The sequence below is a fragment of the Canis lupus genome, chromosome 9 (assembly GCF_011100685.1).
Source record: "Canis lupus familiaris isolate Mischka breed German Shepherd chromosome 9, alternate assembly UU_Cfam_GSD_1.0, whole genome shotgun sequence".
Classification (NCBI taxonomy): Eukaryota; Metazoa; Chordata; class Mammalia; order Carnivora; family Canidae; genus Canis; species Canis lupus.
The window spans coordinates 60,381,036-60,398,778 of NC_049230.1; the positions used below are offsets into that span (position 1 = coordinate 60,381,036).

At 40.0% G+C, this 17,743-nt stretch overlaps 1 protein-coding gene across 4 annotated transcripts in view; it reads right to left on the reverse strand.

Moving 5' to 3' along the window:
• MRRF (mitochondrial ribosome recycling factor) overlaps positions 1-17,743 on the reverse strand; it is a 58,026-nt gene that overhangs the window by 30,196 nt on the left and 10,087 nt on the right. For 3 of the 4 annotated variants that reach the window (XR_005365022.1, XR_005365021.1, XM_038549455.1), the window contains exons 4-6: positions 12,688-12,843; positions 9,299-9,417; positions 2,219-2,310 (exon numbers count right to left, since the gene is read on the reverse strand). Coding sequence is in view for 2 of the 4 variants with exons in the window: in XM_038549455.1 (XP_038405383.1) it covers positions 2,219-2,310; positions 9,299-9,417; positions 12,688-12,843 (367 nt within the window). In the remaining 2 variants the exon portion in view is untranslated. The remainder of the gene's footprint in view (positions 1-2,218; positions 2,311-9,298; positions 9,418-12,687; positions 12,844-17,743) is intronic. The other variant, XM_038549454.1, reaches the window with a different exon arrangement.

Here is a 17,743-nt window from a genome sequence, read left to right on the forward strand (position 1 = left end):
TATAAAAAGGGGACTGGACACAGCCTGTGAGCTCCACGAAGACAAACATTAGGTTTGTATATCCCCAGCCCCTGACACAGAGCCTGACACATGGTATATTTGTAAAAAGTTGCTGAGCAAATTAATGAACTAACCAAGCAAACAAGTACTAGACTTGAACCTAAGTCTACTTGGTTCTTAAACACTAGGTTCTACTGCTCCCAATCCATATGATTTCAAAGCACAGCATTAATTCTGATTTACAGAATACAAAGAATGATGGAATAAGACAGGCGATTTCTAGCCATAAAGTGGGGAACAAAAGTTCAGTGGGGAAAGTTCCTGGACTTTCAGTGTTAGAAATTAATTCTTATTGCTAGCATGGTATATCATGAGGCTTTAGAATCAACTAAACCTGGCCTTAGGTCCCAGCTTTAGCATAAGCTGAGTGATCTGAGATATTATTTTACCTCTTTGAGTCTAAATTTCCATACCAGCAATAAACATACATCACAGGGATTATGTGAGAAGTGAGGTAAACATATATAAATACAGGATAGTGTTTAGTCTTTTTTAGGGAAAAGACTCTATTTCCCTTCTAGTTACTTGAGGCTTCATTCATTCATTTCACTTAGGTCTCTGCTCAAATGTCACTCCCTTTCAGGGCATGTGGGTAGCTCAGTCAGCTAAGCATATGACTCTTGATCTCAGCTCAGGTCATGATCTCAGGTTTGTGAAATCAAGCCCCATTCAGGCTTCATGCTCCACACTCAGCACGGAGTCTGCTTGAGATTCTCTCTCTCCCTCTCCCTTTGCCCCTCCCTCTACTCATGTGTGCTCTCTTTCTCTCCCTCTCTCTCAAATAAGTCTTTAAAAAAAACAGTCACTTCCTTTCTGAACCTTCCTATCTACAATAAACTCCCGCTAATTCCCTATCCCTTCACCCCACTTCTTCTTTTCCATAGTCCTTATCATCACTTGACATCTCATCATGTATTTGTCTTTGTTCACTGTGCCTACTCAACTAGAAAGTAAGCCCAGGAGGACAGCAGCCTTTTGTTGTTTATTTTGTTTACTGTTGTATCAAGCCACCAGGAAAGTGTCTGGCATGTAGTTAGTACTTATTAAATATGTGTTGAATGACTAAATAAGTTAATTCAATGCTGATTTGGGACCTGCTGTCTGTGAGGCACACTGTGCAGGAAGAGGGACTTAAAGATAATAATGCTATGAGGTGACAGAAGGGGAAACTACTTCTATATGCTGTGGAATCTGCAAAGATTCCTTCTTCACCTGGACCATCACAGCTGACTCCTGGCTATTCTCTGTGACTACTCTGTCCCTCCACATTCCATTTGTTAATTCACAGCCAGAGAGACCCCCAAAAAGTCAACATTGATCAGAACACTCCGTTTAAACCCCTCCAGTGGCTTTCCATTTCAATGAGAGGAAAGCCCACACTCCTAACCGCAGCCTGAAAAGCCTTTCCCACCGTTCTCTCTCCCGCCCTCCCTAAGTTTCAGACACTCTGGCTTTCTTGTTCTCAAACATGCCAAGGTCTTGTTATTAAAGACCTTGGAGTGTTTCTTTTCCTTTTTAATTAAAAAAAAAAAAAAAAAACCAAAACATACATTTTTATTCACTCAAAACCCTAAGTTCTATTTACATAATTAACAATATTCTGTTCTAATGCCTAAAAGTTTCAACAAGCAAGGACCAAAGTAAAAAGTAACTCTCTGAGGAGCATGAGTTGGAGATCACAAGTGTCAAGGTCTTTTCTGATTTGTGGCCTTTGTGCTGGCTGTTCACTCTGCCTGAAAAGCTCTTCCCCACCATTTAGCTCAGCAAAAATGTTACCTCCTTAAAGAGTCCTCCCAGGCTGAAGTTGTCCTTCCACCATCACCCTCATCAAGGCACTCTACTGTGTCCCACCATCTTTTCTTTCCTCGCAGTATTTCATTACGTGAATGACTTTATTATTTATGTGTCCTACCTTCTCAAACAGAATGTACACACACTCAGACAAGAACTTTGTCAGGTCTACTGCTGCATCTCCAGCCCCTAGTAGGCAATCAATAAATATTTCTGAATCAGTAAACTGGCTCAAAAGATGTTGGAGTTTGCCAAGACGAGAGTACAGGTAAGGTATACTACCAGTCTAACAGTCTTGATGTATTTATGTCCTTCCAGGGACAAATGCCCCATTCCGTCAAAATATGTGAATTTTAACCAAACTTACTTGGGGATGGGTACCCGAATTAGTGTCCCTTCCACTTCTGGGTTTAGATTCATTCCACTTTCTCTTATAGCCTTGATAGCTGCAGCTGTACACTGAAAACCAGATCAAAAGGTAAACAGAATTAGTAAATAATTATTACCAGATGCAAGCCCTCTGTCGATAACTGGCAACCCATCTTGGCAGAACATGGAAACATTTAGTTCTGTTACCAGTAAGATCAGGAAGTTACATTGGTGTAGAGTGCTTTGATCAAGCTGAATAGCAAACTATGTCCACTCCTGGTACCAGTATATTGCGGGAGGGAAGAAAAGCAAAGAGAAGGAAAAAATAAAAAGAAAACAGCTCTGCTTCTTTGAAAAGATTTCAATGGTTTGAGGCAACACAGATCAAAACCACAATAAATCCTCAAGGGAGGGGGGCTGGTCTGTGCAAAGATTGGTGTAAAGACAGATGAAAGATTTTATACATTAAAAATTCCAGTTGACATTTTACACTCAAAATATACCAGTGCCGATTTGGAATGAGTAAATAAATTTAACTCATTCGCATCTATACTCACACCAACCTCACTCATGTTTTGGAATGAGCAATGAGTCTCTGCTGGGTATGTGCTCTAGGAAAGGCAGTATGGGCTCTGGAGTCAGATATATCTCAGTCCACGTCCTAGCTCCCCTAACCATGTGACCCTGGGCAACAGTCGTGACCTCTCTGAGTCTCCATGTTATAATCTGAGACCACGCGGTACTGCGACCTCACAGAGGATTAAATGAGATAACATGAACAATGCAACCTGCTCTGTGCCCCACACACAGTGACACCCAGGCAAGGGGCCTTATCATATAAACTCCCTATATAAAGGTAAGAATATACAAATCCTCCAAACATGGCTAGGTTGATATCATCACTCAGCTGATGCGCTGCTGTCCAATCTGACATCCTTCAGGCTCTTCTCTGAGTAGTCTTGCTCTCTACTGAACTAGGTGGCACAATGGTACATTGGTTTCTCAACATGTGGGTCATCTCACCTCAAGCAACATTAGAACTACACCTGCTATGAAATCCCTTTTTTTTTTTTTTTAAAGATTATTCATGAGAGACACACAGAGAGAGAGGCAGAGACATAGGCTGAGGGAGAAGCAGGCTCCCCATGGGGAGCCCAATATGGGACTCGATCCCAGGACCCCGGGATTCAGGCCCTGAGCTCAACCGCTGAGCCACCCAGGCATCCCTGCTATGAAATCCTAAAAGATAAAGTAGTGTGGAAGAAAGATACTTTCATTGGCATGACAATGTGGAATTCATAAAAAAAGGCCTCTGACATTTGCAAAGAATTTTAGGTGTGACCAAAGCCAATCTACTTCACTTGGATTCACAGGGCCAGTTCTTGGCCTTAAGCTCCTCCCTAGACTTTGCGGTTTAATGAATGGGGTTTACTGCATACCTATTCTACTTTTCTAGGTTTGATTTTGATTTTTGAGGGTGTGCCTACAAAGTTTATCCATTTCATCCTAACATGACTTTAATTCTACAGGGACATACAGTGTTACCATAAGATCAAAAAGATAAATTGGAAGTCCACATGCAGATGAATCATTCCTTTGAGAGACTGTACACAGAATATAACAGTGTGACTGACCACTGCTTAAAATAGTAAATTCTTAAAATGGTACCTCTAATGACAGACCATTGAAGCTGGAAGTAATCTCTGACATAACCAGGTACAGTCCCTTCCATATGTATATAGGGACCCTGCACACATATACCATCTTCCCTGACAGCCAAGAGCAATGGTGGGGAGGACCTCATCCACATACTTCCAGTTACTGGCAAAGTTAGGAGGAGACTCCTGGCACCTCAACTCTCCACCCAATGACATTATTTCGAATTTTCTTCCAGATCTGTTAGCTCAATGTATTCAGTAATTGAGGCATGGAGAATCTGATTTTTTTTTTATTTTAAATAGCCAAAAATAGGGGAGCCTGGCTGGCTCAGTTGGTGGAGCATGTGACTCTTATCTTGGGGTTGTAAATCTGAGCCCCACATTGGGTGCAGAGATTAAAAATCTTAAAAATAAATGAATAAATAAAGTAGCCAAAAATAATTTGGAATTGGCCTGGTGTATAAAGGCAATGGTCAAGGTAAATAAAAGAGCTGGATAAAGAAAAAAATTTCTCCTCCATTTCTAAAGTTAGCAATAAAGGGAGAATCTCTACTTTGAAGAAGTAGCCTGATCTCAAGTCTCTGAGTCCCCCTCTTCTGAAGCTTCCCATGGAGAACTCACCTGTCACATCCCACTGCCACCAACTGCCTATGGTCATCTGGTCCACCCAGTCTTCCCATACAACCTTCTCCCCTAGACATGGGAACACCCACTGCTGTTTTGAAGCTGCCTCAATACGTACATCTTCCCAGTACAATTACAGTGCCAGGTACATGGTAATGCTCAGTAAAAGTATGTTGAATAAGTAGATTAATGAACTGGCTCAGATCTGTTAGAAAAACCCAACTCCTCATTTTTACTTCATGTATATCCCCCCTCCAAAGTTTATTTTATACTTTTTCTGTGTCCTTTCATATGTGAAAGAAAAATTGTGAATCAGAGGTTTCATTTGCCAAGAAACCCATTAAAAGAGGAAATCTAAGTATGTACATTTTTGTTTGATACAGTAGGATATAGAAATTCAGGGAATCAGTTATTTGCCAACATGGCTTCTCAACTACTCATGGTGCAAAAAGGCACATATTTCTACTGCACTTCCATCCCAGCCTGTACCCCCTTACTGATGGGATGCTGACCAGGACCCAGGGCAAATGAGCTGTTCTTAAACAGTAGCACTGACCAACTAGTTGTAGCTGCTTGGAGTACTGTGTGGAGAAAGTTCACAGGCTCCATCTAGGGTCGGGTCAGGCAATAAAGAGTACTGTGATCCATTAACAATGTCTGCTATTGGTATTCTTAAGCTAATCTACATTAAAGGATGAAAGATGATAAAACTTCCATAGATAGGTGAACAAGAACTTTGACAATCTGGGTTCAAGTCAACTTTGCTAGGGCTATTTTAATTACTGGCCTTCCATTTTCTATATCCCAATGAGTCCCTCATGTGAAAAATCATGTGTAAAGGCAGGAACCCTGGTTGTTTTTAAAATTTTTTATTTAAATTCAATTAGACAACAGTACATCATTAGTTTCAGATACAGTGTTCAACCATTTATCAGTTGCGTATTAATCCTGGCTGTCTTAATCATCAATGAATTCCCAACCCCTCAAATAGAACTAAATAACTCATAGAAAATAAGTTACTGCTGAGTTAATGTAGGAATAGTGAAAGGAACACAGGCTTTAGTGTCAAACAGACCCGTGTTCAAATCTTGACTATCCTGGGATCCCTGGGTGGCGCAGCGGTTTGGCGCCTGCCTTTGGCTCAGGGCGTGATCCTGGAGACCCGGGATCGAATCCCACATCGGGCTCCGGGTGCATGGAGCCTGCTTCTCCCTCTGCCTGTGTCTCTGCCTCTCTCTCTCTCACTGTGTGCCTATCATAAATAAAAAAAAAAAAAATTCAAATCTTGACTATCCTAACAGTGTGAACATGGGAAAGATATTTAACTTCTCCAAGCCTCATCTATAAAATGGAATAAATAATGCTTCATCTTAGAGAGGACCTATGTCGATCACTGAACAAAAATACGAGAAAGTAATGCCTGGCAACACAGTAGACACTCAATACACATTAGCTTTCTTCCTTCTACAAGAGCAATAGAGGAGCCTGTTCAATTTTTTTTTTTTTTTCTCATTTGCCTTGTTCAAATCAAGCTGTGGTTTTTACTCCCTTCTTTCCTTTCCCATCATTAACTCTAGCTGCAGGCAAGTTTATGGAAGGCAGCAACTGTGTGTATCATTTATCAAGCAGGACACATGTTAAACAAATGCAATGCAGTTTTCTGTCTTCAATGCATTTGAAAAGATTATGCATGTAAATCTGCATCGTGTCACTATGGCATGACACAGAAATGCTCAGGTTTGGAAAGAAAGCCAATTGCATGTGAAACAGAAAGGAATTACATAAACACAGAGGGGATTAGCTCAGCATTTTGAAGCTAGGAACCTGGTTATTCAATGGACAGTTTCTAAACTGGAGGAAGGAAATATTTAGTTAGAGCTATTTGTTTAATATATACACCAGATGAGATAAAGGAATTCAAAAGACAATGTAACTCATACTTCCTCACTCTGTCCTTGTAAAGAACCTCTCTACTGAGATGATTATGAAGGTTATTGGTTTTTTTTTTCCTTCAAAATTCACAGGATTTCAACTTAAGAGAAATGGCAAAGATGCTTTGGTTGAAAAATGAAGATATACTCCAACTTCCTAAGAAAAAATTAAGCTGTTAATACTTCCTCCTGCCTCATAAGATGCTCTGGTGGCCAATCAGATGCTTCTTCTGTGAATGCCATTTGCTATTTAATAACAGAAGTGGCTGGCTCTGAAAAGCAATCTGCCTGATGAGGTCTTCAAGCTGTGTAATTAGGAGGCTATTCCCTAAATTGGCCCTTGGTGCCTATGGGATCAGATGAACAAGGCAGAAGGCCTCAGCCATTCAGAAGGAGCCAGGAAGGGAAAGAGTTGACGATTCTCTTTTTGTCCATTTCTCTGCTTCTCAGTTACACCAGGAAAGAATGCCCTCCTTCCATCAGTCTAATGACAAGTATTCATCCACTTGAGGAAAATTGACTGAGTGCTTCCATGTGCCAGGCACTGTGATAGGTGCCAGACACAGTGAACAAGTTAGATAAGATTTCTACATTCCAAGCTCACAATCTAGTGGAAGTGAGACGGAAGATAAAGATGTAAACAAATGCCTCACTGTTAATGATGAGTGTGATGAAGAAAATGAACTGGGCTATATAACAGAGGTTAGCATGGACAAATAATTTAGATTGAGATTAGGGAAGGCTTCCCTGAGAAAGTGACATTTAAGCTGTGATCCAAAATACTAGTAGCAATTAGCCACACAAGAGTGTTCCATGCAAAGGAAACGGCATGTGCGAAGGCCCTGAGGACACAAATGGTGTGTTGTCTGAGGAACTGAAAGGCCAGTGGGCCAAGAGCAATGTACAGGGACGACAGTGGCATAAAACTACAGAGATGAGAGACAGGCAAGGGTCATATCATAATGCAAAGCCTTCTAGGCCACAATAATTTTTTTCTTAGAGATTACATGAAGCCACTGATAAATTTAAAACATGGGAATGACATAATCTAATATGTATTTATGAAAGTTCACTCTGGTATGGAAAATGGAATGGGGGAGTGGTAACAGCACCCCCCCCCACCCCCCCCACCCCCCCCCCGCAAAGTATGCCTGCAACATTAGCTACAGTAGCCCTCTGAAACAGTTTGCTCAGAGGCAGGGCAAGATGGCGGAAGAGTAGGGTCCTCAAGTCACCTGTCCCCACCAACTTACCTAGAGAACTTGAAACAGTTTGTTCTTATCAACGGCTTTCCCTTACTCATACCTCTAACCCTGTCTGTCTAATCCAACAGGTTTCACTCTGGTCTCTGGGAAAGAACTACTGAAAGAGACCATTGGAACAGAAAGGTACTTCAGATTCCTTCACCGCATATTAACAGATTAGAAAATGGAGATCAGGGATCCCTGGGTGGCTCAGCGGTTTAGTGCCGACTTCAGCCCAGGGCATGACCCTGGGATCCCGGGATCGAGTCCCACATTGGGCTCCCTGCATGGAGCCTGCTTCTCCCTCTGCCTATGTCTCTGCCTCTCTCTCTCTGCGTCTCTCTCATGAATAAACAAATAAAATCTTTAAAAAAAAAAAAAAAGCAGGGCCGGGTGGGAGCCTGGGTGGCTCAGTCAGTTAAGCATCTGCCTTCAGCTCAGGTCATGATCCTGGAGTCCTAGGGTTGAGCCCTGCATCAGACTTCCCTGTTCAGCAGGGAGTCTACTTCTCCCTCCCTCTTTGCCCCCCCCCCCCCCCCCCCCGTTCTCTCTCTCAAATAAATAAATAAAATATTTTAAAAGAAAATGGAGGTCAAACAGCCACCTGAAGGGAGATGGGACCAGGTTCCAGATTCCCCAGGACCTCCAATCTGGTCAATTCCAACTGAACCAATAAGGAAAAAGCCATTTATCTTCCTCAACTAGACTTAAAATCATAGCCTCCAGGTTGCAATGATCTAATGCAAACCATCTTTCATCTTGGAAGCTCCGTGCTCTGTGTAGTTCTACAATGATTATTCCAGAAAGGAATATGAATTCCTGAGGGTCTGCTCTACATGTTAATGCAAAGGGCACAAACTGAGGGCCCATGGACCAAATATGGCCCATTAATATGTTTTGTTTCATAGTCTTCAAAAAAAAAAAAAGTGAATCAATTATCAACATTTAAACAAAGATCTTTTTTTTTTAAAGATTTTATTTACTTGAGAGAATGAGCAAGAGACAGAAAAGCACAGCAGGGGGAGGGACAGAGGGAGAGAGAGAAGCAGACTCCCCACCAAGCAGGGACCACCCCCTCAATGTGGGGCTCAACCCCAGGACCCTGGGATCATGACCTGATCCAAAGGCAGATGCTTAACTGACTGAGGCACCCAGGTGCCCCTAACAAAGATCTTATATAAAATGTGAGTTACTGACTTCTTCTAGAAACAAAAACCTTAATATCAAATAACACTGATTACCAGGTGTACATTTCTGCCTGGCAAGGATCAGTAGAAGCTGGGCAGAGGCTGCTCCCTTCAGACAGGGCGCAAGCTCTCCCACTAACCCCAGTCCCTTCCATTTGGCTAAGTGCCAATCACTGCATCGCCACTATTGTTTTCCTTAGATGGAGACTGTTTCAGTATTCAAATTACTTGCCTGGTCTTTTAGTGTTTGAGTTTAACTGCAAAGGAATTTAGAAACAGGAAGAGAGCTTTCCTTAAATCCTTAAGTTCTCTTTATCATGCCTTCTCTTGTTTCATCCCAAACTGGAGGGAATACATCCTCTTGACTTGACCCAGCCTCCTCCATTCCAAAAGAGACCATGAAGAAGAATCCTTTATGGGCAAAGCCACCTCACCTCTGGGAAGCTGGCCATATTCACCAAAATCAGGTGTGGCGACTTCATGGAAATCTGGCCAATCTGGTTTAGAGCAAGCTTCCCATTAGCAGTTACCACAGTGATACGGTCAAGGGATCCTAGAAGCAAAGTCACAAAGTCTGAGAATTCAGAAGGAATTCCACCAGCCCCACACCCAAGTCCCTACCTAATTCAGATTCAGCTAAGATCCAGGGACTCCTTATCAATGTGACAAAACTGCTCAAGGGGCTTTCACAGGAGCAGCAGTGTCATGTACTGGAAAGAGCTCTGAAATGTTGACAGAATTAGGACTTCTTTACCATCAACCAGGATGGCCAACCATAAATGGATTATTCAGAGACACAAAGAGAAAGGCAGAGAGGGGTCCCTTTAGACAAATTGGGTGTTGTCCCAGCAAACTGTTGTTAGAATAACATAGTACTTTACTATGGCCCAAAGATTTGACTTGAAGTATTCAACCAGATTCAATGTCATTGCAAGACAGGAGGTTATTGATACCACTGGCTTCAATCTGGAAGAGTCCAGGACATATAATGGTATAAGTCTCCATGATTCTGAAGACCAATAATCTGGGTTCAAGTACCAACTCTGCCACCGCCTGATTGTGTGACCCTGGGCAGATCCCCTCAACCTTTTGGCACCTGTGTCCTGATATCTAGATGTAACATAAAAATTGTACTTCTCTCATAAGGTTGTTATGAGGATTCAGTGAAAGAGTTTCTGGAAAGCATTTGTAACTATCTTGGCATATACAAGTGCCCAGTAAATGTTAAATTATTTCTTGACTTTTGCCTCAGTTTTAACCAAACTATTCTACTTCCAATTTCTCTAATATAATCTTCTCTTTCTTGCCTCAGGACTCTGAGTATATATTTTTCTTTCTACTGAGAATGCTCAGGACACCCGGGTGGCTCAGCAGTTGGCATCAGCCTTCAGCTCAGGGCATGATCCTGGTCCGGGGATCAAGTCCCACATGGGGCTCCTTGCAGGGAGCCTGCTTCTCTCTCTGTCTGTGTCTCTGCCTCTCTCATGAATAAACAAATAAAATTTAAAAAAAAAAAAGAGAGAGAGAGAGAGAGAATGCCCTTCTCTGCTCAGTTAACTCCTGCTCATTCTTTAACACTCAGATATAATAACATCCAATCTCAGAAACCTTATTTGACCTCTAGGCTGCATTACAAATGCCCTTATGAGCCCCCAAGGACCCTATGTACCCTTCTATAATAATTAGTATTTGCTGAATATTTCCTATGAGAAGACATTGTGCTAAATGCTTTCTATAATGTCTTTGCTTTCATTCTCACAATGACTATGCAATATTTGCACTACTTTATGGATGAAGAAACGAGGGACCAAATGGTAACTTGTCCAAGGTCACAACAGTTCTTCATAACGGAGCCTAAATTCAACCCAGGTCTGGCCAACTCTGAAGGCATGGTCTTCACCATTCTGCTTTGCTATATGGTTTTGTCCATCTTGGTTTACTTGTCTATTCCTTCACATTAGGCTCTAGGCTCTTGGAAGGTAGGAACAATGTCTTTTCTTTCTGTATCTACAGCACCTATTAATCAGCACAGTGTAAGTGCTCAATAACATTTTGGTGAATACATAAGTGTGTAGATGGACAAATGAATGGAAAAGGGTAAGAACAAACACATGAATAAATCTATACCTTAGACAACTATTAAGAGCAATCAACTTCTTTAGAGATAGAAATTGCTGGTAGACAGCTGGAGGTGTGAAAGGAAAAGTGCCTGCTGGTTCGGATAGTAATGAAAGAGGATATGTAAAATTTGGCATGCAGAAGACTGGCTAAGTTCAGTTTCACCCAGTCTCTTCATGGCCCCAAGTTCTACGGAGAACGTTACACAAACATAACCCTGAAGAGAAGGAGGCAAAGAGGAAATACCAATGGGAGGCCTTTTGAAAATGGATCTTAGCTCAGCTTTCCTGATTTGCCATAAGATCCTTTGCCACAGAAGTTGCAACGTGGGCTTTTCAGTATGCAATTGTGGTGGTTCCCATTCCCTAAATACATATCGACATAATGCATCAAATCCTTTTCCCTCAATCTGTCCCCAGCGAGAATCTCCCTCAGCCTCATTTCTGCCCCTCATTTTCTCAGAGGTTAACATTTAACAAATTACACTCCCTACCTCTTTCCAGGCCCATCATCTTTTTAAGTTCAACAAGAGTGGAGCTTGCTGGCTAATTTTAAGTATCACATTTCTCCCTGAGCTCCTCTCAAACTGCTCTCTGGTTTCGGCTGCAGAATGTTAACAGGCCAGAAAGCACAGGGGAGACAAAGCACTTTATCAGTTTCATACCTAAAATAATAAGCAAGTTTAAAATAAACAGTTGGGAGAGATTGAATGGCACGCTCTACTGCCAGCAAAGGCAGAAATGCCCTAGTCCAAAGTTTGACAAATGACGGAATGGTCTTCTGATTTCACATAGGATCTCGTCTCTCTGAACTCAGTATGTTTCTCCTGGTGTTTATAAATGGAGCTGTATATTTTTCACTTGGTTTTCTTAAGAACAAGTTCACAAAATATTTTCTAGTTTCCTTAGGAACTATCCCAACCAAGATGTGAGTGGGAGCAGCCCAAGCTCCCAGAGATAACTTCAGAGGGGGTCTCAGGCTTGACTCTAGGATGATGACAATTTCCAAAAGGCCAATTTAATAGCAATTGGATTTTTCCTGCCTGCCTGCACCATTAGCTGACAACTCACTTCTTCCATCACATCTGCAAACAGTTCTCCTAGACAGTTCTGACATTTCCCACTTAGAAAAGCCACTTTCAGGAAGTTATTAACCCAAACGGAATCTTCCTGGTCAAACTCAGGGGTACAGATATGCCTCAGATGGATAGGTTTGCAGCCACTTGGTTCCCAGAAAGCCATAAGAATGGCCAAATAGGATAAATCGGAAAAATCAGACCAAAGATGTCAGTTACTGTGAGATTAAATACCCAAAAATGTTTATATAGCATAACCATAATAAAACTCCCATTTTCTGAGAGTGCAATTCCATGAGAGCAAAGACTATGCCTATTTTTTGTTCACTACTGTGTACCAGCATAATACTTACTTCAGAGTAGACAAATATTTGCTAAATGGATGAATCAGGTATTACTGTTAACTATGAGCCAGGCACTGTGCTCCAACCATTCTGTATTTATTTTAATACCTACCCCAAAGATATAAAGTAGGAATTAGACAAGGAAACTGAGGACCAGAAAAGTAAAGTAATTGTCCATGGTCACCAGTTAGTAAGTAAGTAACAAAACTGGGACTGAAACCCAGCTCTGCCAAAGCCATGATCTTTCCACTATGCCCCTCTCCAAAACTTTGGTTCAGTCACTAACCTGGTGAGGTCCTTATACTGATAGTTTTATTGAAATTATCTTTGAGTGCTTCCATCACAGACTTCATTTCTTCATCCACCTCTTCCAAGTTGATTATATCCTCAACCAAGGCAGCATTAAGATTCACTCTGGTTTGGAACTGTCCTTTCCCTTTGGCTAGAAAGTCAACAATCATTGAATAAAAGAACAGCAGCATAGACAGAGATAATAAACAATTAGTGAAGAAGTACCTACTAAGTGCAGGGAAAAAATGCCAAGTGCTAAAAAATTGTACATTAACAGTATCCTAAGAAAGAACTTTAATTATTGTTCACTAGGTCCCCAGAACTGTGCTAATCACTTTCTGAGATACTAGTGAAGACACAGGTTTTATAATGAAATACTTCAGGTGAAAATCCTGACTATGATGAATACCAGTTTTATGACTTTGGGCAAGTTACTCTACTTTTCTGAGTATCGGGTTTCTTGCCTGTGAAACAGGGATAATATCTGTACTGCCAGGTTGCTATGATACAAATTAAGTAATTCAAATACCTAAAAGAGCACTGTCCATATGGCAGGCACTCCATAAATGAATTCCTTATTTTTTAGAAAAATAAACTGAAAATGAGAAAGGTAAAGTGATTTGCCTAATGTCATAAGGTCCTGGAATTGTAAAGCCAAGATTTGGTCCCAGATCTGTCTAATTTTAAATCCAAGAACTTTCCATTAGATTGTCTCTGAAAAATCTAATTGGAGACACAGGAAACATATTAATTCATTTTAAAATGAATACTAAGGGAGGATATGCAAAGTATCTGATAGCCAGGACAGATAAAAAGAACAACAGTAGTTAACAAATATTAAACACCACTAGTGGGGGAATCCCTGGGTGGCTCAGCGGTTTAGCACCTGCCTCCGGTCCAGGGCATGATCCTGGAGTCCGGAGATCAAATCCCGCATCGGGCTCCCTGCATAGAGCCTGCTTCTCCCTCTGCCTGTGTCTCTGCCAGCCCGCCCCCCCTTCTCGTGTGTGTGCGCGCGCGTGCTCTCTGATGAGTAGATAAATAAAATCTTTAAAAAATAATAAAATAAACACCACTAGTGGTAATAACAATGGTTTGTATTTCAGAAAATCAATAGCAATGGCAGCTGAATAAAATTTGATTTTATGCCTAAGCCACCAGTTCTTTTTCCATATACATTCTATATATATAGATCACTCCCATGAGTAATACAAATATTCCTGCCTTTCTTCATGGAAAGTAGGTGAAGGGGAAAAAAAAAAGTAAAAATACTAAGTAATACTATCTTACATTTGTTAACTATTTGACAAATTTTTTTTTTTAAAGATTTTATTTATTTATTCATGGTAGTCACACAGAGAGAGACAGAGAGGCAGAGACATAGGCAGAGGGAGAAGCAGGCTCCATGCAGGGAGCCCGACGTGGGATTCGATCCCGGGTCTCCAGGATCGCGCCCCAGGCCAAAGGCAGGCGCCAAACCGCTGCGCCACCCAGGGATCCCTATTTGACAAATATTTATTGAGATTTATTCACAACAAATTTCATTGAACATCTACAGTGGGCCAGATCCTGTGATATTTCTAGAGTATATATATATTTTTTAAGATTTTATTTATTTATTCATGAGAGACGCAGAGAGAAAGAGGCAGAGACATAGGCAGAGGGAGAAGTAGGCTCCATGCAGGAAGCCCGATGTGGGACTCAATCCCAGGACTCTGGGATCACGCCCTGAGCCAAAGGCAGACGTTCAACCGCTGAGCCACCCAGGTGCCCCTCTAGAGCATATTATAATAATTTGCAATGCAATTTAAAACACATTCTTCTAATTAGAGAGTCAGAGCAGTTCTCAGAGGTAAGAAAAACAGAGTTTATTATTGTCCCCCTTGTATGGGAGATGAGATGAGAAATCTACAGCATTTAATTGAATCCACAGCACTTAGAGAAATCTAAGCACTTAAGTGACTTGAATGTTTTCCCCGAAATACCAACTAGTAAGCACCAGAGTGATTTTTAAAAAAAATATGTATTTGCTTGCACCATCACTGTGCTTGAAACCTTATTGCTCTTAAGTTAACAGAATGATGGCTTAAAATTTTCAGAAATGATGAAAGATGAGAATCTTCAGATTTAGAAATACAGGTTCCAAGTAGGATAATAAAAGTAAATTCATACCTAGACATCCTGCGAATGCAGAAAAGCAAGGACAAAGAGATCCTGAAAATAGCCCGAGATAAAAGACAAGTGATCCATAAAGGATCAAAATTCAGAATAACAGCAGACTCTCCAAGAACAACAACATGAGCTAGGAACGATGGAAACAAGATCTTCAACTTTTGATCTTTCTTAAACTAAGAATGCATGTTAAAAATTTTAAGTTATGCCCAACAATATTAGAATGGATAATATGAATGAAATAGTATACAGCCATCAGAAAGAAGATCTACAACTACACAGAAGAAAATGACTCTCACAAACATAACATTGAGCAAAGAGGTTAGACACCAGAATATAGAGTGTGCAGTACAAAAGCCAGATACAAGAATACACAGTACAAAACTAATCCATGCCATTAGAAGTCAGAATAATAGTTACTTACAAGGAGTAGAAGGTGGGAAGTTACTAGAAGGGAGCATAAAGGGGACTTTTGACATGCTGGGGAATGTTCTGGGTTTTGATCTGAATGCTGATTATACAAGTGTTTTCAGCTTGTGAAAATTATCAAGCTGTTTCTTATGATAGCTGCATTTTTCTATAGGTGCTTTTAATTCCTATAAAAAGTTAAAAACAGAAATTAAGGGTAACTGCTAAGACAATAAGAAATAAAATGTGCAACTTCCAAATCAGCAAGCATGAAAAAAGAGAAATCAAGAAATTGGATTAATTCAATGGAAAGGAGAGGAAAAAAAGGAACTAAAAAACTATGATAAAGTACAAAATAAACTGACAGATACAAATGCCTATAATCACAATAAATATAAACAGACCAAGAAGAGAGTTAGAGATTATCAATAAGAACTTTTTAAATCTAGTCATATACGATACATAAGAAGATTTACCAAAACGTGAGATTATAGAAAATTTAATGTATAGGAATGGAAAACTATAACCCTGGCAAATATTAAACAAAAGAAGGCCGATGCAATTATATTAGTAACTAAAAATAGATTTTAAGACAAAATGCATTATTAGAAAAAATGAAGACCATTTCACAATGACAGTAGAAATCAATTCACCAGAAAGATATTACAATTTTGAGCTTAAATATACCCCATTACATAGTCTAAAAATTAACAGAATTAAAGGGAGAAACTGATGAATCTACAAGCATACAAGGACATCCAAAATACCTTTCTTCATAACTGATAAATTGAGCAAATAAAAAAAAATAGAAACTTTGATCAACAAAATTAGCCAACTCAATCTAATGGTCACATATACAATCCTGTACCCAGCAATAAAAGAATACACATTCTTCTCAAGCACACTTGGACCTTTATACAAAATGACCATGTTCTAACCCACAAAGCAAATTTCAATAAATATCAAAGAATATTATAATAGGACACATTCTCTGATCTCAGTAGGATTAAGCTAACTCCAAAAACACATATGCTTGAAAAATTTTAAGCACTTTCAAATAACTCATGGACTACAGAAACACACAATGAAAATTTAAAATATTTAGAAAAAAACAATAAAAATACCATACATCTAAAACTTCTAGGAGGCACCTGAAGTTGTATGTATTTATGTATGTATGTATGTATGTATGTATGTATTTATTTAAAGATTTTATTTATTTACTCATGAGAGACACAGAGAGCAAGACAGAGAGGCAGAGACACAGGCAGAGGGAGAAGCAGGCTCCATGCAGGGAGCCTGACGTGGGACTCGATCCCAGGTCTCCAGGATCAGGCCCTGGGCCGAAGGAGGTGCTAAACCGCTGAGCCACCGGGGCTGCCCATGAAGTTGTATTTAGATAGAAGTTTATAGCTATACATGCTTATAAGAAAAGAACAAAGGTTGAAAATTAATGAACTGTCCAGTTCAAAGGATAGAAAAAGAAGGAAATGGGAGAAAATAAACAATAAAGGGCAGAAATCAATAAAACTAAAAAGAGATCACCAAAATTAAAAGCTCTTTTTTAAAAGGCTATGAAACTGACAAACTTCTGTCAAGAAGAAATGAGGGAGAAAAGGAAGTAGAGAAATCAATAACATTAAGAAAGAACAGGAGGAGACCATTACCAAAACATTAGAGATTTCAATAATCTTAAGAGACTATTATGGACAACTTTATGCCAGCAGCTTTGTAACTTAGAAATAATGAAACGAAAAAAAAAAAAAAGAAATAATGAAACGTTTCCTGAAAATATACAATTTACTGAAACTGAAGAAAAAACAGAAAATCATAATCATTAAAGAAACAATAGGATTTAAAGTCTGTCTACATATAATACCAGGTCCAGATGACTTCACACGCATTCTACCAATCATGTGAAGAACCAATTAATCCTGATCTTATCGACCATCCCACTGTGAGAGAGACAGAGACAGAGATGAACTTCCCAACTCACATTATGGGACTAATACAGTCTTAATACCAAAACCTGACAAGGATAATGCTAGAAAGTTACACTCCTCAATATCAGAGAGTTACATTAAAGCTAATCTCATATAAAAGTATAGACTCAAAAACCTTAAATTAATATTAGCAAACCAAATCCAATAATGTACATACAAATCATGTATCAAAAGTGGTTTAGGGGATCCCTGGGTGGCTCAGCAGTTCGGTGCTTGCCTTTGGCCCAGGGCGCGATCCTGAGTCCTGGGATCGAGTCCCACGTCGGGCTCCAGGCATGGAGCCTGCTTCTCCCTCCTCATGTGTCTTTGCCTCTCTCTCTCTCTCTCTCTCTCTATGTTTATCATGAATGAATGAATGAATGAATGAATGAATAAATAAATAAATAAATAAATAAATCTTTTTTTAAAAAAAGTGGTTTAACATCAGAGAAAGCTACTGATGTTGAGTCACCCCATTAACAGATTAAA